The following is a 23188-nucleotide window of genomic DNA, read 5'->3' as shown; positions in this document are numbered from 1 at the left end:
ATATAAACAATAACTTAAGAGGCCAAATGGGGGTCTCTTTCAACTGGGGAATTTTAAACATTCAAAAGCTGGGTTGAGGAACTTAAATCCAGACTATATTTAAAGAAATACTACAACTCAATAATAAAAACAAATAATCCGATTAAAAGATGAGTAAAAACTCTGATAGTCATTTCTCCAAAGGAGATATGTACATGGCAAATAAGCATGTGAAAAGATGCTCAACATCATTAGTCACCAAGGAAAATGTCTATCAAATCACAGTAAAATACCACTACTTCATACCTATTAGGATGGCTATAATCAAAGGACAACAACAAGTGTTGATGAAGAAGTGGAGAAACTGGAACCCTCACACACTGCCGGTGAGAATGTAAAGAGGGTACAGGCGCTTTAGAAAATAGTCTGGCAGTTCCTCAAAAGGATTAAACAGAGTTACCATCTTACCCATCAATTCTACTCCTAGGTATATATACTCAAGAGAAATAAAAACATTATCACCCCCAAATTTGTACATAAATAGCAACATTATTTCTAATAACCAAAAGTGAAAATAGCTCAAATGTGCATCAACTAATGAATGCGGTATATCCATATGGATACACTATGGAATACTGTTTGGCAATAAAAATAAATGAAGTACTGACACATGCTACAACGTGAATGCACCTCAAAAACAGTATGCTAAGTGGAAGAAGCTAGTCACCAAAAACCACGCATGGCATGATTCCATTTATATAAAATAATCCAGAATAGGCAAATCAAAAGAGACACAAAGTAAATTCGTGGTTGCCTAGGGCTGGGGTGGGCGAGTTGGGGGGAAATGGGAAGTGACTGTTAATGAGTACAAGGTTTCTTTTGGGAGACGAAAATGTTCTAAAACTGTTGTACAACTCTAAATTGTACTATAGACCAAAAAAAAAAAAAAAAAAACACCCACTGAATTGTATACCTTAAAGGGATGCATTGGATGATATGTGAATTAAATCTTAATAAGGCTTTTTTTTTTTTTTAAAGTTTTTAAATAGCAGAGGAGAAGGAACCCAAGAAGAAAACAGAAAATATTTGGGACCCAAGAAATGAGATCACTGAGGTCTCTTAAGAAGGAAAGAAGAGTAAGGGCCCCTTCTTGAACATTCTAGGATATAAAATGCTTTCAAGCACACTTTCCCATAATCCTGAAGTGAACTCTGCAGTCCCAGAACTCACAGGATAAGAGACGTTATCATGCCTACTTTCCAGATGAAGAACTGAGATGTCAAACAACTAGTCCAATGTCACAGTGCAAGAAGGTTCAAGAGTCAGACCTAAGACTAGCTCTTCAGGGTCCAGTGCTCAGTTCAGAAAAGTGAGATGCTTTCTGCTCTGAAATTTCAGGTAAGAGGAGAGAGTAGGTTCAAGGATAAGAACAGTTTGAGGTGGCAAAAGGAGACCACGTGGGAGGAGGTGGACGCCTCAGCAAAGAGGGCTGGAAAATAACAATCATTTGCTTGGTCCTCAGTCTCCACCAATCTTTATTCCTGGATCCAAATCTGTGTGTCATATGGCAGCAGAAAAGATAACTGCAAGTGCACAAATGCCAAAGCCAATTTCAAGCTGGAAGACTGCCGTCAGTCAACCTAATGCTCGTTCTAAAATAACACCACACAAAATGCTACCTTATGGACTCTGAACAGAGTCCCACCTACCACATTATTAAAGATGTCACATTGGAACTTCTTCCTTAGGAATGGAAGGGAAACAGGAACTCACACACTCCAAGCTCCTACCATGTACAAGGTACTGTACTAGACACTTGCCAAAGACTCAAAGCAGGTAAGTGGCTAGGCCCAATGCAAACACATGTATATCAGTAAAGTCCATCCTCTTGTCTGTACTAAACAATTGAAAGGATACCTGGTCTCCTTGTCTCTATAACTAAACAACTGGAAAGATATCTGGTCTCCTTGTCTTACCCTCAGGCTGCAGTGATATTCCTTTTAACAGGGTATCAGAGTCTCCTATTAAAAGAGGTAAGCCATAGGATTATCAACTCCTTAACTACCAAAGACCACAAAGAATATCATTAAATTTCCTTCTACTTTGCATAGACTGGAGGCCATGGTGGTGATGGGAGGGCTCTTCTCTCCCAGAGAAAGGCAGGTTTATAGTATCTCTGTCCGCACCTAAAACCAGACTTTAGTTTATATCCCTATCACTCCACTTACCAGCTAAGTCACTCTGGACAGTTTTCTGAGCCAATATTTCTTCAAAAGTAAAATGTAAGTAATACCTACCAAATTCATATTCTTGTTGAGAATATTAAGTGAGATTATATATATATGTATATACATACACACAGACACACACAGAGTATCCAGCACAATCCCTAACAGATACTAAAAATAATAAACAGGGCTGGGCGCGGTGGCTCAAGCCTGTAATCCCAGCACTTTGGGAGGCCGAGACGGGCGGATCACGAGGTCAGGAGATCGAGACCATCCTGGCGAACATGGTGAAACCCCGTCTCTACTAAAAAATACAAAAAACTAGCTGGGCGAGGTGGCGGGCGCCTGTAGTCCCAGTTATTTGGGAGGCTGAGCCAGGAGAACAGCGTAAACCCAGGAGGCGGAGCTTGCAGTGAGCTGAGATTCGGCCACTGCACTCCAGCCTGGGCGACAGGGAGAGACTCCGTCTCAAAAAAAAAAAATAATAATAATAATAATAATAAACAAATACGGTTTTCTTCCTTTTGAAGACATAGCAAGAAGAATAATTTCAAACTAAAAAGATATCTATTTTCATATATTTGGGGGAAATTAAGTCCATTCAATTCTCCAGTTTTCCTGAACACAGAATAACATCTCTCACACAATGAAAAATTCAAACAAAAAAACCAAACAAACAAAAGACACCTAGTTTTCCTGATATACAGGTACAAACTGAAGGAGCTGGGGCAGATGAGAGCATTTCTATTCTAGCCAAACTGCACAAATTTGCATTTCTAGTACCGTTAATATAACGGCAGTCTCTCTCTCTCTCTCTCTCTGTCTCTCTCTCTCTCTCTCTCTGGTCTCTACTGATATCTTTAGAAAACCCTTTTCTAGAAATTACAGTTTTGGTGCATAATTTAAAAAAATCAAAAGCAATTTTGCTAATGATATATCTAACTCTCTTTTGTATGCGCAAAAGCAGTAATTTAGTGGTCAGAAAATAAACTTAATTCTCCATTCTGATGCTATAAAGCAGTGTGTACAGTTGATTTCTCAAATACAAAACACCCATCAGAAACAAGAATATCAACAGCCTTCACTGAACCACTATTAGAAACACGACCTATTTCCTTCTCTCCCAGAACACATCTCCCTTCTATGGGGATTCTTGGCCGTAGGGTGGCAGGGGTGGGGGGTTCAAGCCATGACCTCAAGAGGATTTTCATAAGGGTCCAATCAAACATTGCCAAAAGAACCTGGTTTTAACAATCTGGCATATTTGACAGGATGTGCAGGGCTTAGAGACAGTATATAAGCTGAAGGAAAATCAACATGCAAACATTCACTCAACAAACCCAGACTTTATCATTTCACACCACCAGGGTTGGAAGGTAGCCTGATCCAGGGAAAGGGTGTGGCTGTGCAGTCAGGTACAGTGGGAGTCTCAGCTCAACCACTGGTTAACAACAGGAACATGGGGTGTGGCTTCCAGATCTTTGATGAGTGTTGTCAGGATAAAAGATTATAGAGGAAGCCCTCAGAATAATACCTCTCCTACACAAAGTCTGCACAAGATAAAACCTAGGTTCTCATCCCTATCCCTGAAGTCAGGTTATAACCATTTGACTGCAACCTGCAAAAGCAAATGTTCATCAATACAATGAAAATTGTATAGATTTTGGGACATCTCCACAATGCAATCTTATGTAGCCATTACAAGGAAAGATGTTCCTCATAACATGAAATAGACAGCTATAGACAGATGTATAAACAAGACTTCACATGTGTTTTTTCTAAGGAAAACACATAAATGTCACAATATACAGATAAATTAGATAGGGCTGAGATGGAGGAAGACAGACAAAGGGAGTGAGGGGAAGGAGAGGCAGGGGAAGGTCAGTGAGGACACACAGCTCTGGGTGGAGGCTAGGGTAAGTGCAAGCAGAGAGAGACACTGGACATTCTCATCATATAAATGGGAAGAAAGTGGTAAGATTAAAGGTGATTTTTAAAGTTTTTTGTTTGTATAAAGTAACTACATAATTAATACATGGAAAAACTTACTCTATTGGTCCCACCAGGGAGGGAAAGGAGGGCAGCCTGCCACCCAGGCACCCCGTGCAGGTTCTCTGGCCGATGCTCTGCTCTGAGTGCAGTGTTGATCGGTTTCTCTTCCCAAGCCTCTCTCACTGCTTCGTGCTTGGATCTGAGCAGGTCGCCCTCCGTGGCCACAGTCTGCACTGAGGCATCTTTCAGCTCCACCTTGGGCACTTCGCCTGCCTTTACTAGCTGGGCCTCACAAGACAACTTCAGTTCATCATGTGGCTTGGAAAATGAGTTGGTTTGGACAAAATGGACAAGTTCACCTTTTTGCTTGGGTGTCTTCTCTGTTTTACCACCAAGGTGTTCTCCAGAAACGTCCTGCTCTGCCAAGCACAGATGTCCCAGAAGCAGTTCCCGTACCACTTTCAGAAGGTCTGGCCTGTTTTTCCAAAAGGGAAGGAAGTGGAAGAATCAAGCTTTCTGCTAGGCCTTGTCCCCTAGCCAGTATCCCAAGTTATCCCCACCTACTGTTGCCCAGATTCCATCAAAACTAAATACAGTGTGTACCCACAACGTGCCAGGACCCACATCCAGTATTTTATCCTGTGTAACCTCACAGCAACCAAACAAGGCAGGTACTACCATGTCATTTCAAGGATAAGAAGAGTAGAATTAATTTGACACAAGGTACACAGCAAGTGGTTGGGTCACATGAATATGTGAATGCAGGCTGGGCCCAGGTAGAAAAAAACAGGATTATAAGGTGTCCATGACAATTACAGGGTCCTCCCTGACTCTACCCCGCCAGCCAACCTCCTGGCCCTGGCCCCATTTCTATATCCAGGAGCAAGTATGGCTTTAGACTAATCTGGCCAACCTGGCTAGTCCATCGATGACCTAATCCATCTTGGTGCACAATGGGTGCTTAACAAAGAGGTGGTAATGAAGGAATATCTGTATACAGGCATAGTAAAAAATGCATTGGTTTTGAAGACAGATACAAATCCCTTCATATTCTAACTCCGCAATTCTCTGAAAAGAAGATAAGTATTCCTCCACAAGACAGCTATGAGGATTAAACGAGATAAGTGTATAGGCAGCAGATACTTTCCATGCTCCTTGTCACATACCCTTGGCACACCTCTGACTTCAGCTGCTGCTGCGTGGACAGTTCCCATAGACACAGTCCCACCTCAAACACCCTCTACATCTCTGCTGCCTTGGGGCTTTTTCCAAAGCTCTATGAGCAAGCCAGTAAAGCAGTGTGGAAGTGTGAAACAGTTTCCATTTCTGGGGAAACTCTCAGCCAGTGGGAGAAGACAGCTGTTGCGTAAATGTCCCAGTCTCCCATCCTTCAGACGGACCACACAGGCACAGTAATACACAGTCCCTCAGAGGGTCCCCAGCAGTAACCAGATCATTACTGCACCCTCATTGGTTCTGCTTTCATTCCTGTCTTACTCTCCCTGAGCCCTCATTCCTGCTCCCTGATGTCAAATCCCAAACAAATCCCTTATACTCTAATCCGAATCTCAGGCTCTGCTTTCCAGGGAAGCAAAACTAAGCCAGCATGTAAAACACCTGGAATGGTGCTCAGGTAGAGTAACTCAAGAAGACTCCCTTGTGTGTTTCTTGTGCTGGGCACTGCAGTGGCCACTGGGGGTATAAAACTGTCCCAGGAGGACATGGACTGGTTTTAGAGAAACATATGTAAACAAATTATGAGGGTTACAGGGCAACCATCCCAGAGTGCCCCAGACTGGGGGTGGCAGGGAGAACGACAGCGGAGGGTTTCTAACATCAATGAGAACAGTCTAAGCATGGAAGCCTCGAGGAGGGGAAATGGAACAGTCTAAGCATGGAAAACAACAGGAACAGAGTCAAGTGGCGAAGAAGGGGTGAGGCTGGAAAGATGGGCAGGGAAGAAACGAAGAGTCCTGTACAACACATTGAGAAAAAAAAAAAGGAAGGCCACTGAAAGGCCTTGCAATGGACCGGGCTGGTCACACACGTGCTTCAGAAAGGTGACTCCAGGCCGGGCGTCGTGGTTCACGCCTATCATCCCAGCGCTTTGGGAGTCCAGGGCAGGCAGACAGCTTGGGCTCACGAATTCGAGACCAGCCTGGGCAACATGGCGAAACCCTATCTCTACAAAAAATACAAAAAATTAGCCAGGGATGATGGCATGTGCCTGTAGCCCCAGCTACTCGGGAGGCTGAGGTGGGAGGATGGCTTGAACACAGGAGGCTGCAGTGAACTGAGATCGTGCCACTGCACTCCAGCCTGAGCAATAGAGCCAAACTTTGTGTCAAAAAAAAAAAAGAAAAAAAAAAAATCAAGAAAGGTGACTCTGGCTGCTGCTGCATAGAGAATGGACAGAGAGGCCTCACACACAGGGAGCTCCCCTCATGCTGGTCTAATCACAGAGTAATGACTGCAAAATATGCACACCTAAAAAATAGTGTAAGGTACACTATAGGGCTCAAAAATCAAGATAAAAGTATCCAAAGATCAGAAACAGGGGAGAAAACCCACAGCTGTAAGAAGAGGGCTATTAAAAAGACAACAACCTAATGAGAGATTTCACAATTGAGGAAACAGAAACAATAAAGCAATCTGAAGAAGATTTTTAAGTATGTATAAATCATCTAAAAACTAAAGGGAAAAGATCATAAGAAGACAGAGTTATGAAACTGGGACAGAAAGTTATGTGAAAATAAATGGGGGAAGTAGAGAGAAGAGACCAGCTAGAAAGCTGTTGCTAACTCCCAGGAGAAAGAAAATGCAGGTCTGGGTGAGGTGGTGGCAGTCAGCAAAAGAAGGGGACAGAAGGTCCTCATTGGTGTTAGCTCTTCTTTCTTCTCACTTCGGTTTCTACTACCTGTTCTATTTCTAGAAACCCTGTGAAACAGTCAGGCTGTACTCTACAACTCCTTTAACATACTCTGACCTTCCCTTCCTCCGATCTTTGCTGCCACTGGCAATGACAGGCACCCCTGTGTTATCTTTCCCACTGAGCCCTCTGAGGGGAGGGAGAAGGCCCTCTGCATATCCAGATTTCTATTATCTAGACGGGGGCAGAGTCAACTCCATTTAAATAGCTATAGCACACCAAAATGGGGTTAACAACAAAATTTAAATGTATGGTACATTTTTCACCTCTAATGTGAAATTATCTAGACAACAGAAACAACCTCAAACTATAGTAAACCCAGACCTTCAAAATATTTCTGGCATTTCAAGCTTCAGGAGATGTTAAACTAAATTTTCCTTTCCTTCACCTCTTTAATATAGATAAAAAATAATGACAATTGTTATTTGGCTAGCCAAAGGAAGACCATTACTCACCACCAAACAACACAATAAAACTGAGGAAAAATACTTTACACATGGGTAGTAAAAGGTGGTGAAAGAGGCCATTATAATATACTAAAGTCGTGGTGCTATTAAATAAAATATTTCAAGTGTTATTTTGCTAGAAATCTGAACAGCAGATTCATTAAGCTATAACTGTAAGCCGGACCTTTTCAATGGTTCAGTCCAAGAGACTTCTCAGAGCCCAAATATTGTTTATATCCCCTTCCTGGGCATCTGTGCCATGAGGAAGGTATAAGGGAAGAGGAATTGACATTTCCTAAGCACTTACCATGTGCCAAATCCTCTAAATACACTGAATCCTCACAATAAGACTGCGAGAGGGGGATTCTTTAAAAGCCCATTTTACAGATGAATAAATGGGCTCATAAAGGTTCAGGATCCCCCAACCAAGTGGCAGAGCAAAGCTGAGATTCCAGACCTTTCTGACTCCCATTTCAGCTGGGACTGAAACGCTTCCATTGCCAGAAGGAAGCATTTCCCCCGACCGGCCAATTCACCACGCTCCTACCACAGCCCACTGCACTCTCCCTGATTCACATCACCCAAGTACATTCCCACATGGCCCTCACACAAAAGTATCTTTTAACTCTGAAGTAAAATTAGGGATCACGATGTTCAGGAAATCCTCCATTTCCCAAGCACTAACTACTACGGTCATCTAACTACTTGTGATAATAAGCCAGAACTGCCACTGAGCATGTCTTCCAAGAAGACTCATGCTAGAAAAATATTGGACAGACGTCAGGGATTGGGGAGGAGTCAGGCTTGCTGAGCTCACAAAAACAGAGTGCTTCAATCCCATTTTTCCGCTGAAGAAACGCCCATAAGGCTTAGTCCATCAATGATACAAGAAATATTAGTGTTCCTGGCTCTTGTCAAGAGTCATGGGCAATCATTACTGCTCCATTTCTCTACCTATTCGGGAGGAGAACTGAAAACTGTTATTGAACACGCACCACACCACATGCCAGCCATTTTTCTTGTTTTTTTTCTTACTCCCCACAGCAACCCTAAGAAGTAATCAGATAAACTGAGGCAATGAGAGATAAAAAGACAGCTCTTTTTGGTTCCAAAGCCCAAGCAGCTGTTATGGATGGACTAGGAAGAACATGAAAGGGGGAAAAATTACTCCCAAAGGATTAATTGAAAAAACACAAATGTACGGAATATTTCTCCTTTTTTGTTTTAACGAAAACAACCTGTAGTATCTCTTCACATAGGAATGGCTCCCAACAGATACAATGAGAAGAGAACTTTAATTCAAGCTCAACAAAAACAGCAGAATCACAACTACAATGATATTTTTTAAGCTGTTGTCGAAACTGGGAGAGATTTCAGTAGGGCTGATTCCTCTCGCTGACAGCAAGGCAGCCCTTTCTGGGCCTCCCAGGAATAATTCTCAAAGAAAGCTTCCTTTCTCCTCTTTATAATGGGCTTACATGAGGCTTTGCTGACGTCCCCTCACAGCCACTAGCATGCAGCCTAATTACTTAATTGCATGACTGGCAAGATTCCTTCCAAGCCATTTCAGGAGCTCTCTCAGGTAAATTACACAGCACCATCATCTAAACCCATTTAGCAAAATGAGTTTGTTCTCCCCTAGAACTAGAGAAACAAAGGAATGTCTGGGCCTCATGTCTACCTGGATTCCAGTAACAACGTGGCCTTCTCATTGAACAAAGGGGCAAGCAGGTTTATGAACACGCCTTCTTCTAGGCAGCCAGGTGCGTGGGCCCCATCGGATTCTAAAATCTTAGGTTCCGTGTGCCGTAAGTATCCATTTTTGCAGCCTCCTTTGGAAAGGTCTTTCATAATCTGCAAATAAAAGTATTTGGTCAAATAATAGAATAAGGAGTAAGGGAAGCGGGTGTGTGGAGAGAGGATGGAGATGCAGGGTAAGTGAGTAAGTGCAAATAAGCCAGACACACTGAGCCAGAGAGAAACAGAAAAGGAAAGGGGAGGAGAAGGAGGAAGAGAGAGAGACACAGGCACGCAGGTGCGCACATACTCACTTTAATGCAGGGAGATGTTCTAGAAAGAGGATAGAGATGTTTACATCACTTTTCCTCACCCTCAGTTTCCTCACCTATAAAATGGGGGTAGTAATGGTACCTCCCGCGGTTCTTAGGAGAATGAAATGAGACCACCTCAGGTTACTTGTCTTACTCACTACAGGTGCACACTGGAAATGCATTCTCCCACCCCTATGGCCCACTCCTTGAAAGTTCTTTCTAAGAAGAGTAGGGAACCCATGTCATTAACAATGATTTGAGTGCTTATTATATTCTTCTTGCAATGTATCCTCCTTATTATGTATCAGAAAGCTGACTTACTCTTTACAGACACATACAATTTAACATGGCTTTGATCTTTCTCATTAGGAAGGTAGAGAGTTCCTAATTCCCATGGAGATGTTATTTACGGATCCACCTTCTTGGGTCACTGAGGGTCCCAGAGGAGTGGTACCAAAGATGCATCTAGTTAAAGCCTGTACTGGGCATGTCTTTGAGGTGCTGCAATTAGCATTCTTTCTCCCCTATCCAAAGCTGTAAATTTCTTCTACCAGTCTATAAATAATTCCTCTTGACTTCATTACTGCTGGTGATATACACACTAGCCATCACCCCCATCTCTCCACACTGGTGAAATGATTAAGATTTTTAAATGGAAGACAAGACCTACACAAATGAGTTGTTATTTATAGTGTCTTCTTGGCCACCAATCTAGTTATTAAATCCAACTAATAAGCAACCTCCAAAGAAGGAAACATACAGAATAATAAAAACAATAATTATTATTTACTGAGCACTTATTACATGCCTTTCTATTTAAATATCACAATCCTAAAAGGAAGTATTACTATCCTCATTGATGAGGAAACTCAGGCTTAGAGGTTAAACACTAATTAACCAAGGTCACAGAGATAGTAGTGCCAAAGCTAAGACTTCGAATGAGGTTCATCTGGTTGCACTTTTAATTACTTTGCTTTCTAAAACTATCTATATTTGAAGATCTTCCCTTTGTGACTCCACAAACTTGAACACCCTGAAGGCCAAAAATGCCAAATCTGTAGCATCGTACCCCCACCACATCCCAGTCTCTAGGGTTCTTTCAACTTTGGAGACTGCTTGGAGTCTCCCACACATTTTATGAATTAGAGGGTTGGAGACTGCTTGCTCCAAATGTTCAGTATCAATGTGATTGGAAGAGTGCTCTATGTGGACGGGGGTCAGATTCTCACAATGCCCAAATGACAGTAATGTGGGTTCCAGATGAGGAGACTGCAGAGTGCCCCTAGGAAGGGGAGCTAAGTTCCATCAGTAGGTCTTTACGCCTCAACCAAATGATATGGTAGTTCACACAGTCCAGAAACAAGGGTTCTTACCCCAACTCTATCACTGATTCACTCTCTGCCCCAAATAAATCATCACTCCTCGAAGACTTCAGTTCCTAATTCATAAAATGCGTTGGATTAGCTCACTGAAGATTTGTCCAGGTCAAACATCCAATGCCTGCTATTCTACTATAACAAGTCCATTTTTATTTGCAAGTATACACTTGTTTTCATGTTTCACGACTGGCTCTGTCACCCAGTTTTTAACTTCTAAGAGGGAAGAGACCTAGTCTTTGCTTTCCACTGGCACATGAAAGGTACACGATATAGGCAGAATGAACAGAAAACTCACTGGACTCATTCCAGACTCGAAGACTGGTTTGGACATAGAGTGGAATAGATGAAATAAGGAGTTAACTGCAAGGTTCCTACCTCATTACTCTGCTGCAAATGCTGGTCACTCAGGAAGTTATTCTCGTCATCCTCTCCAATTTTGATCGTGTCCTCATCCTCCTTGCTAGCCATAAGCTACATGGAGCATGGAATGATGTGAAAATGCAACCCAAAAAAGTGTGCAGCATGAATATGTATGAATAAGTCAGTGATGTCTTTTTTTTTTAATGCAAAACAAAAGGCAAACAAAAAAGAGGAACAAACAAATGCCAAAGCCATGAAATAAAAATTAACCAAAGTTAGAGTTGCTAGTTGTGGCGAATCATACCAGCTGCCTGAATCAAGCATAATTTAAGGACAAATTCCCCAAGAAAACAACTAAAGACATTTCCCCTTGCCCTTGCATGGCCCTTCCTTAGCTGCCGTAAATTAAATATGCTGTATGCCACTGCCACTCCTGCCTTTGCTAAATTCACTTTCAGATTATATAAAAGTAACAAGATTTTGGAAAACAGCTATTGATGGAATTGAAAATATCAAATAGCAAGAAAGTAATAAATGAAATTTATGGTGTGCCCAATTTATGCATCATTTCTCCTATTTAGCACAAGGCATAAACCTCTTCTTGTTCGACTGTCACACCTCTGAGATGGGCAGTCCTGGCAACACTGTCATTTTGCTGACAAAAAGTCTTCATCTCTAATGAGAAGAGTATCACGCTTGCCTGACGATAACTTTATGCTTTTGGAAATGAAGGACAGTTATTTATAAAGACTGCATAAATCCCTAATGCTTCAAAGAAGTGTAAATCCCAAAGCTTCTGAGTGCTACAAAATGGATGGTACAAAGTTCTCAAGAAAGCCAGTTCTCAGCTCTCCGGAAAAGCAAAAATTCTATTCATGGGGCACCTGAATTAACCAAATTAAAAATGAGAGAAAAGGTGGCCAACCACTCCCGGGTAAGGAACTAATCGAAGCTATGTCAAAATTATACCAAACCTTATCTCACCAATAAAAGAGTCTGGCCAGGTGCAGTGGCTCACACCTGTAATCTTAGCACTTTGGGAGCCCTAGGCAGGCAGATTGCTTGAGCCTAGCAGTTCAAGACCAGTCAGGACAACAGAGTGAGACACTTGTCTCTACAAAAAGTACAAAAATTCTCCGGGTGTGGTGGCACATGCCTGTAGTCCCAGGAGACTGAGGCAGAAGGATCACCTGAGCCCAGGGAGGTTGAGGCTGCAGTGAGCCGTGATCACACCACTGCACTCCAGCCTGGGCAACAGAGTAAGACCCTGTCTCGAAAACAAAAACAAAACAAAATAGTCTACACCGAAGGTGCTGAAACCACGGACTACTGGGTCATTTGTTGGGTGTGTTGTACATGTGAGATACCTACGGTTCTAGTTCAAGTTTTATTTCTGAATCCCTACATTTAGTCAATTATCCCCATAGCTCTCCAGTCCAACTCTCTGATTTTCCTTTCAGAAGAAAAACATTGTTTTGGAAGAAAAACAAAACAAAGGCAACTGAGTTCAGTTTTTATAGAAACTTCCCAGGGTCAGAACACATTCAATCTAACCGTATCTAAATCTGCAATCAGGATCAAACAGAAGTGATGATCAAAAACCATATCCCACTATCCTATCAAGCACAAAACAGACTAGACATGCGTAAATATACCTACTGAGGTATAAAAGTTTATAAATATGGGTAAGGAACCCTCTTTCTCTTTTGGTTTCTTCCCTCATTACCGTAACATTCTCACCGTGATAAAGACTAACTGGAACTATCAAACTCATTAGTGGGAATATAAAAGGTTTGGACAAAGCATTGGCATTTCTTATAAAACTAATAACCCTATGACTCAGGAATTCTACTCGTAGGTACTCATTAAGTTTAAAAAAAAAAAAAGTATGCCCCAACAAAGAATTGTACATGAATGCTCATATCACCTTTTACCCAAGTGTTCATTAATAGCAGAATGAATAAACAACGTAATCCATTCATGCAATGGAATACTACTTGGCAATAAAAAGGAACAAACTTGATGCACTAACAACATAGATGAATCTCAAAAACATAATGCTGAGTAAAAGAATATATACAAAAGAGAATATACTGTAGGACTCCACTTATATGAAGGTCTAGGCAAAATTAATCCATAGTGGGACAAAATCAGAAGAGCAGCTGGGGTGGGATTGGGTTTGGACAACAGAGGACATGCAGGCTCTTGATAGGGGTTTGCCTTACACAGGCACATACACTTGTAAAACTTAGTGAACACAGGCTTACAATTTCTATAGTTCATTTAACTATAAGCATTTATTGAAGATATGCACACTAAAGTACTTAGGGGGAAGTATACTGATGTTTGCAGCTTCAATTAAAATTTATCAGAAAGATGAGACAGAGTGATGATGGGCAGGTGGGAAACGTGCATAGAACCTAAGTGGTGAGTATATGGGTATTCACTGTAAAATTCTTTTCACTTTGCTGTGTCTGAATTTTTTCATAATAAAATATTAGAAGAAAGTCTTTCCCATCTTTAAAACAAAACAAAACACGGCCGGGTGTGGAGGCTCACGCCTGTAATCCCAGCACTTTGGGAGGCCGAGGCGGGCAGATCACGAGGTCAGGAGATCGAGACTATCCTGGCTAACATTGTGAAACCCCATCTCTACTAAAAATAAAAAAAAAATTAGCCAGGTGTGGTGGCAGACGACTGTAATCCCAGCTACCCGGGAGGCTGAGGTAGGAGAATGGTGTGAACCTGGGAGGCGGAGCTTAGCTTGCAGTGAGCTGAGATAGCACCACTGTACTCCAGCCTGGGTAACAGGGTGAGACTCTGTCTCAAAACAACAACAAAAGTCTCTCTCTGATTCCCCAACAGCTCTGGTCACTGAGTGTTCTCTGCCTCTCTCCAGGCTTCTGCAAGGGGTCTATTCTCACCTTCTGCAATGTGGCTTTTACTGCCCAGGAAAGGTCCCCAAAGACCTTGTTTATTAACGAGAGATGAAATCCACATGGGGTTAGGAAGGAGGCAGAGAGAAGCTCCTCCCTGACTCCTGCGGATCTGAGAAGAGTTTCCCCTAAGTTTAGAGGAGCAAAGAAAGTATCGTGAACACGTCATTCCAAGTTGAAATATGAAAAGCATCAAAGTTATTCTGCATTTCCAGAACCATAACCATGCCAATACTTGATACAGTGAAGTAAAAATTCACTTTCATTTTTCTTTACCTCTGCTGACCTGGTCAAAATTAAAAGTAAACTCTCAGTTTCCAGGAATGGTCAAGAAATTAAATGTTATGGACATAGAGAAATGTACTTCATGCTACATGCTACTTACCCATTTTCAAAGACATAGAACTAAGATGTCAGAAAGAACTGAGTCACTATACCTGGCTCAGCTTCCAGGCCTACCGCCACTAAAGAAGCAACCTCCAAACCTCCAAGTGTCAACTGGCTCTATCCTCATTTCCTGACTTCTCATCACTTCTCTTTGCCCTGCAAGCTGGCTTCTGTCCCCTTCACTCTAATGAAACCGGTCATGGGACTCACAGGAAGTTCTCAGTACTTTTTTCTTTCTTGTCTTCTCAGAGTGCTCCACACTATGAAACACTCCCTCCTTGAAACCCCATGCTGTTGCTCTGCACTCTACTGCCTCTCCCCCTGCCTCTTGAGCTATTCTTTCTTCATCCTCTTGGCAGCTCCCCTTCCTCCTCCAGGAAGAACTTCCCTTAATCCCCAAAGTGAGGGCTGAGCACCTGTCTACAACTCCCTTGAGACTCTGCATTCACTGCATCAGAGCCCTCACCACACTCTGCCGCAACTGCCCCTCTGCTTCTCTAGATTACATCCTAGACAGGGCGGGGACATGTATGTGTTCATAGTTTTAATATCAATGCCTGATGCTCAATAACGCTGCTGAACAAATAAATGAATAATGACTTTTTTCAAAACGAGATCTAGAAACAAGTCGTCTTCAGGATTACCTCTGGTCTTGCTACTCAAAGGGTATTCCTTAGGGCAGCAGAAGCATCATCACCCGAATTTGTTAGAAATACAGACTCTCGGGCCCCATGCTAGGCTTACTGGACAAGTATCTGCATTTTAACAAGACTCGCAGGAAATTTACGTGCACATTAAACTTCAGAAGCACTGCCCTATGGTGTTGCTAAACAACTCTAAACGGAGTCAGAAAAGGGTTATAGTCCCATCTCTGCCACTAACTCACCAAAAAAAAAAATTAAAATAGCTGTTTTACTGAGTGCCTACCACATGCCAGAACTGTGCCAAGGGCTTTATAAATCATGTAAAACTCATAATAACATATGAAGTCAAATTGTTAGAAAGCTCCTCCTTTTAATGAAATTAAATCTGCTCTGACAAACCAGGTTTTATTGTTACTATTAGCAGAATATTTAACAAGCACCTTCTACTTCTGAGAACCATTTCTGTCCTTTAGAGTCACTAAGGTCTATTTCTTGTCAACATGACAGCCCTACAAATATTTGAGTTCAATTACATTATGCCCCTTTGTCCAGGTTTCCTCTCTACGTCAAAAAAAAAGTTAGTTTTCTAACCATTCTTAATAATGACAATATAAGTAAATAATAATAGTAACTAACGCTTTCGAGCCTTTGCAGTGTGCCAGGACCCATGCCACATGCTTTCTTTACACATAGCCTGCACTCAGAAGGCAGGTCCACAAGTTATACAGTTCCTGGCTTTCTATGCTCACCATCCTGACTACACTCTGCTGAAATCACTCCCCTGTATCAATTTTCAACCTAATTATCCTATAATACATGAATAACCAGCAAATAAATATGAGAAAATAGGTGCAACCTCATATTTTTTTAAATGTACACAGCAACAACAGGATACCTGCTCTTGGTGTTTTGTTTGGTGGTGTCTATGTGAACTACCAGCAGGCAGGAACTGAGCACCATGGTACCCAGCTGGTGAGGTTCTACACCAGAGCCAGCATCTTAAAAAGAAATCTGACAAACTCTATTAGAGCCTTCAAACTACTTATAGCCTTTTACAAATTAAAAGTTGTTGGGGGGCGGGGGAGAATAAATAAATAAATGAAAATAAATTACATGCCTATTGCACATTTATATCTGTCCTTTGACCTACTAATGACACATATCTGGGAATCAACTCTAAGGAAAAGAAAAACCTAAACACAGAAAAAGATTTGTGTCCAAAGACATTTATTAGAGAATTAAAAATGGCAAATCACTAGAAATAACCTACATGTCCAACAGCAGTGAGGCAGTTAAGTTTCAGCACATTCATAAGATGGGATGAGATGCTATGACATAATAGCAATTAGCAAGAACAGAAGACAAAGCTGCATTCCAGCAGAGGTATGTGCATATACATGTTCATACACACAAATAACAGAAGGAACACTTCCAAATGTTAATTAACTGTGTGCTTGTTTTAAAGTGACAGAAATAGGGGTAATTTATTCTCTCTGTTTTCCAAATGTTGGGGTAATGCTATGGGTTAATTAAATATTGGAGAAAAAATACTGAATTTTAAAAATAAAAATATACTTGCTTTCCCCCCACCTTTTCCCCCAACCTTTATAGGCTACTAGAGAACAGGAATCATACCCAGATCCCACTTTGCAAGTCATGCTGCTCGGGAAATGCTGTGGACAATATACGCATTTCTGGTTCGTTTCTGATTTGTTTCTCATCAAAGGAGAACCACACGTACTCCCAGAGAACCGCAGGCTCTGCTCTTTCCCATCTCACCCTCACCGTAACTCCATCTACTCCCTCAGCTAAGATTCCAGTGGGCACATCACCTTTCCCATCCCATTCTGGGGGATAATGGGGAGCTATGCTATAAAGAACAAGGCTATTCATGGGGAACATCAAATCGAAGTACAATATGATAAGACTCAACAAATCTGAGTCGGCTGATATTAAGATCTTAGGGTGGGAAAAGGAAAAAGCCATTTTCTCCAAAGGACATAATGGGACATTTAACAGACTTTTGTTTTAAAGGGCAAATGAACAAACAAAACACACCATTTGTGTCTCAAATGAAGTTGGTGAAGAACGCTGCCTCGGAGGAAGCAAATCAGACTTGTTTCTCCCTAAATGGATCACAGATATTCTTAGTTTTCAAAATTATCTAGAGTCCTGGAGGCTAAGATCAATAACGTTCCCTCTCACAAAGAAAGAAGATGGCCAGAGTGCAGCATAAATACCTTTGAGCATTTCCCACTTTGAAGGCAGGAGGAGACAGCTTAAGGCTGACAAATCTTTCCCAAGAAATGATGTTGCAATGAATGTGAGTTCTCCATCTACCTGGCACTCCAGGTAGAGCAGAAGACAACCCCAACCAGGAAGATTCCAGTTTCATACACGAGGGACCCAAGTACATAAAGGCCCTACTACTGCACTTTATGGGAGAGCAGTTCTGGTCTTCCGAAACAACGCTAACACGCACATGAAGCAAGGTGCTTCCTACGGGAGAGTCAGGCCAAGATAGGGAATGAAGAGGGAAACAACATCACAACTTCAGGGTCCTCCCATTGTGCAGCCCGGGTCCCAAACAGAGAAAATCAGAGCCAACAAATCACCAAGATCAGCACTGAGGCCCAGAAGTCATCAAGGTGAATAAGACTTCTTTCCTCTTTTCCCGGGTGGGTTGTGTGTATGTCAGTTTTTCAATGTTAATGTATTCATTAAGGCCGCATCCACACTATTCAAATTATCTGGGTGGTTTGGAAACTCTCCAGATCCCTCTGAGACCACATCACTCATCAGATGTGTGCCATCTGCAGCACAGGTCCCAGGGCTGGACCAGAGTCAAAGCATCACAGTATATCGAATGTGTCCATGGAGACATGACTCGAACCTGAGGAAGCCTGCGAGCAGACCTGACAGCCTAGCGGGACTCTCAATAACCAGTTCACAACAAAGGGAATTTCAGTTAGAGATCTCCCCAGGAACAGATGCAGTCTTGAAAAACCTTTCAGGTTGTTATACATACATACATATACATAAATATATGGTTTGTATACATACATACATATGAATATATGGTTTTGATGAGTTTTTTTTTTTTTGAGACAGGGTCTCGCTCTATCCCCCAGGCTGGAGTGCACTGGTGTAATCACAGCTCACTGCAGCCTCAACCTCCTGGGCCCAAGTGATCCTCCCACCTCAGCCTCCCAACGTGCCGGGATTACAGGCGTGAGCCACCATACCAAGCCAGTTGTTATATTTTTGTAATCAGCACATGACAACAAAAATGTTTCTTACCTCTGTTTGTTCTGTAGACACAAGTCTATCTGGAAACCCATTTCCCTGGAAACCCATGCAGGAGAGATCAAAAATGGTTTTCTTCAGATGCTGGTTGTCTGTATACAGCTCCTTCACTAGCTGTATGAGGTCACTGACCTAGGAGGTAAGAACAAGGACAGGGCTGTCCACCCAACAAGAGACTTCAGCTTCCCGGGGCCACAGCCCCAGACAGCCCTATTAAGCGACTCTTTGGCACCACGGTTATGGGGAATCAGGCTGATTCTAGCCCTCAGGATACCCTGCGCACAGTGACAAAAACACTGGCTTTAACATCTGACATACCAGTATTCTAATCCCAGAGCCATCACTTCAAGGCAAAAAGATCCTGGGCAAACTGCACAATCGAAGTCCCAGTTTCCTCATCTATAGAGTTACTATGAAAACTGAACAGGATTGTGGTCACAGTGCACTGAAGTCCCTGGCACAGTCTAAGTGTTCAGTCAGTGACAGCTAATACTATCTCTCTCCTGCACTTGAGGTCCTCTGGAGGAAAAGTCTCCCAAGGCTAAAGTTTCTGAAACTGTATCAGAGTCTTACTTTTCACTAGTGACCTCCTCCTCTGCACACCTATCTGGCAATGCCAGTAATATTAACAGTTGTCAATTATGAAGCAATTTACGGCTAGTAAAACACTCCTACAAGCTTTAGTCAATCACTCCTTGCAAAAATCCTGAGGAGGTGAACAGGCTAGTGTGTCTATCTCCATTTTACAATGAGGACATGAAATACAAAGAAATTTAACTGCCCAAAGTCCCACAGCTGGGGTGTCTAGAGAGCTAAATGAGACAGAACAATGGCCAAAGTGCCTAACCATATGGGAAAGAGCAGCTGCCTCTACACAGGCAGAGCTGGGCCTGGGTCTTGCGAGGCCAGACACATAAGGAACCGAGCAGACACCACCTTGGTTTCCTGCAGGCTTCAAATCCCAACGGCCAGTAATTTTCCGAGGCTTCTTGATGGAAGCGATTATTAGCTCTTCAAATAACATGGAAATTCGCACCCTGAGTACACATAGTAGACATCCAATACATCAAAATAGGAACAAAAATTGGATCTAATCCTCAAGGAGGTTCTAGTAGGAAGAACAAGACATTCTGAATTTACTAAGTGCCAACCAAGTGAACTACCTCCTGGCCTTACCACAGCCCCAGTAGGCACTAGCAGCAGCTATTATCATCTCTATTTTCTTCATCTTTAAAAACCAGCAGCTGCCTCGATACTCCTTGCCCTATTCCTCCCAAAATACCCAAAATTTTATTCTCCTTGCTATTTCTTTGTTCTGTGCCTTACACAGGCTGTTTTCTCTTTCTCTGCTGAGAAAGTGGAGACCTGGGCAAACTCTGAATTTGTCCTTCAAAACCCACTTCAAGTCTCACTTCTGTTGAGAAGCTTCCCCTGATCAAGTAAGCTCACCCCGCCATCTCCCATACAGGCAATTAACCTCTCCTCTGCTATTTCTATACCTTGTACAGCTGCCCATACAGCAACTTTGCACCTCACGTTGCAATTACTTGTTTACATGCCTATCTCTTCTATCAGAATGTAAATTATTCCAAGACAGAAACTGAATCTCAGTCACACATACATGATAATTTTACAATAAACCAAACAGTCTCAAACCTCCTATTCCTAACAATGTTTTTCAGAACCTTGAAACACTAAACCACTCTAACCAGGCCACTGTTCAACACATTGAAGAACCTTTCCAGTTTAAAAAAAGATGTATCGATCAAACCTGGAATGTTATTCATTCAAAATGTATCCATTATGAGCTCCTATATGTGTGCCAGGCAACGGGAAATCAGAAATAAGTAAGACATAATCACTAAGTTTAAGATGTTCACAACCTAGCAAGGAAATATAGACAAATAGCCACATAATTACAGATCAGTAAGAGAAGGACATCGATTTGGATTAGGTACAAAAAAAAGAGGGGAACAGCCTGAAGGAAAAGTGGCTAACTCTAAACGGAGGGGCCAGAGACCTTTTCCTCAACGAGATCAAGCCTGGCTGGGTTCTTAGGCCTGGGGAGTTTATCAGACACAAGGGAAGGTACTCCAGGTAATGGACACAGGAGGGGCACACACAACAAGGCAGAGGGGACAGGAAGGAAGGAGAGGGGCCTTCAGAATCTTAACCTTCATCAGGAACCCAAGATACAACAAACAATCTAACAAAAAGAAATGCACTAAAAGTTAATAGGTCAATACCTTTTTCTTAAGTTCTTCTTGAGAAAAATGTTCCACTTGAAACCGATTGTTTTCTTCAAGGCAAATACTTAGATAAGATGTTTGATCACTATAAAATGAAAATGATTCTTCTGCCCAAAAAAACAAAAGGTGGGGAGGGGGAAGAGAAAAGGAATATCAGAAACAGGTCCTCCCAAGACTGATCCCAGTGCAATCCATCCAAAGCAAAGTGAATGGGGGAGGTGGGGCGGAAGGGAGCATAGTACACAGAGGGGGCCTAAGGCACTACCTTTGGCGTAAAAGTAATTTTCCCTTTCTCAACAGGCTGATATTTCAATGTATGGTTTCATCTTAGGCTGTAGGTTTTCACTGTGGCCAACTGTGAATTATAATTTGCATATCAAGTATTGTGCCTGGAGACCATTCTGAATGGCACAAGAAAATGGTGATTTCAGTTTAAATGAGGGACTGATTCTGTTTAGGGGAAAATGCAGAAAAATTAGATGTGACCCACAAGGGCAGAACTCAAGGGAGATAAAAGTGTCTGATCTACTTTTTTTACGGGCCCCAGAACCCTCACGGGAAACCAGCATACTAAGTGCAGAAAGTGCCTGCTAGTGCTAAGACAGAAGAATCTCTGGTCACCGATGTAAGGATCTGCTTCCTCTGCAGCAAAGGTCAATTGTAATAGGAAGGGGAGAAGCAGGAGGCGGGGGGAAGATGTGTGTATATGTGTACTGAGCAAGGCATATCCACAAACAGTATCTCATTTAACACACACGTGTAAGAGTTGATACAACTAAAATACGGCACAGAATACTAGAAAGAGCTAAACTTAAAGGAAGATGCCTTGGCTCAAATCTGGGCACATCAACCCTCAGCTGAGCCTTGGTTTCTTCATCTGTAATATGAACGTAATACCTACTATATCTAATGAGATGACTGTGAGGGTCACAGGTGGAAAGTCAGGTGCCTAGCACTGTGCCTCGTACATAGCAGATGCTCAAGAGATGTCAAACCTACCACTGTTATTATCAATTTTTACCATATGTGTCAGGCACCAGGCTAGAGATACAGAAGGGAATCAGATACCAACCCGAACTTTGAAGGGCTCAAGTTCTACCAGGGGAGAGGGTCAAATCTTAATATTACTGTGAGGAACACAGAAAACATATGTCCCACAGGACCCTCATGTTGTAGCCCTCCTTTAATGCATATACAGCACTAAAAACAGTGCTTCAACCTAAAACAGCGTCTCACCCATATGTGTGTATGGTCTTGGGCTCTCTGCAGTAGGTGCTGTGGTAGGCAGTACTCAGATGTTTTGGACAGTGAGGGCTGTAATCCCCCAGAAAAGGGGATTGCAAGTGCCCAGGGATATTTGGAACTAGAAGTATCAAACGATGCAGAAAACAGCAGAGGCAGCGAGGAAGCAATCCTGCACCTGACGTTCGGCAGAATTTAGTACAACTTCCTGGGCTCTTCTACTAGGAAGGCTAACATCAGCATGGTCACCACAAAAAGGATCTCCAGACGAAACCCTGTGTATGCTTCATCCCTTAACAAATATTTAGGACTCTGGTGAAGTTCAGTTCATGCCCTCCAAGTGGAAAAACCAAAAAGAAGCACATAGAATAAAGTGTGTACCTTCCCGCCTCCGAATTTCGCTGATCTGCTCCTCCAAGGTCTTCCGCAAATTCTGATATGAAAGCACATCCCGCTCCAGTTGCTTCCGCAGGGCAAAAATGTTGTTTAACTCAGCCTGCAGGTTGTTGATACTTGGTAAAACAAGACACCAAAAGTTTTAAAACAGACCTATTTGTACTTTTAGATGCAAAGCCCAGAAAGCGTTCCTGTGATTTTTATGTCATTTGTGTTTTTTTCTGGTTATAAAAGTAAATACAGGTTCACTATAGAAGATTTTAAATACAACAGTATAAAGAAAACAAAAATTACCACGCTCCTACTACCAACTAACACACGGCAGACTGTATTTCCTTCCAATCTTTTCCCCTATGAGTAATTTACATGGCTGAAATAATACTAGACATACAATGCTGATATGCATTCCTCACTTCATAATTCCCTATATTTTTAGCAATTATTTGCAAACATCATTTTTAATGACCATATAATATTAAACTAGGTGAATGTCCTACCACTTACTTTAACTCATCCCCTATTAGTGGATACTTGGGTCATTTGCAAATTTTTGCTATAGGCATAACTAGGTGAAAATAATGTAATTCTCCAGTCCAGAACGTGTCTCTGTTCTGAACAATGCCCTGAGAGGGTTGGGTATAGAAAGAGAGGCTCCCCAGGGCCT

General features: G+C 42.1%; 1 protein-coding gene across 1 annotated transcript in view; it reads right to left on the bottom strand.

Moving 5' to 3' along the window:
- Window positions 1-23188, bottom strand: part of CDK5RAP2 (CDK5 regulatory subunit associated protein 2) — a 172469-nt gene that overhangs the window by 58478 nt on the left and 90803 nt on the right. Inside the window, exons 14-19 of the mRNA XM_011989520.1 lie at window positions 22510-22640; window positions 20884-20993; window positions 18632-18769; window positions 11380-11475; window positions 9256-9428; window positions 4257-4674 (exon numbers count right to left, since the gene is read on the bottom strand). Coding sequence (XP_011844910.1) covers window positions 4257-4674; window positions 9256-9428; window positions 11380-11475; window positions 18632-18769; window positions 20884-20993; window positions 22510-22640 — 1066 coding nt within the window. The remainder of the gene's footprint in view (window positions 1-4256; window positions 4675-9255; window positions 9429-11379; window positions 11476-18631; window positions 18770-20883; window positions 20994-22509; window positions 22641-23188) is intronic.

Source organism: Mandrillus leucophaeus, unplaced genomic scaffold, assembly GCF_000951045.1.
Source record: "Mandrillus leucophaeus isolate KB7577 unplaced genomic scaffold, Mleu.le_1.0 Scaffold354, whole genome shotgun sequence".
NCBI lineage: Eukaryota > Metazoa > Chordata > Mammalia > Primates > Cercopithecidae > Mandrillus > Mandrillus leucophaeus.
The sequence above is the reverse complement of the archived record's forward strand: the minus strand, read 5'-3'. Positions and strand labels throughout refer to the sequence as shown.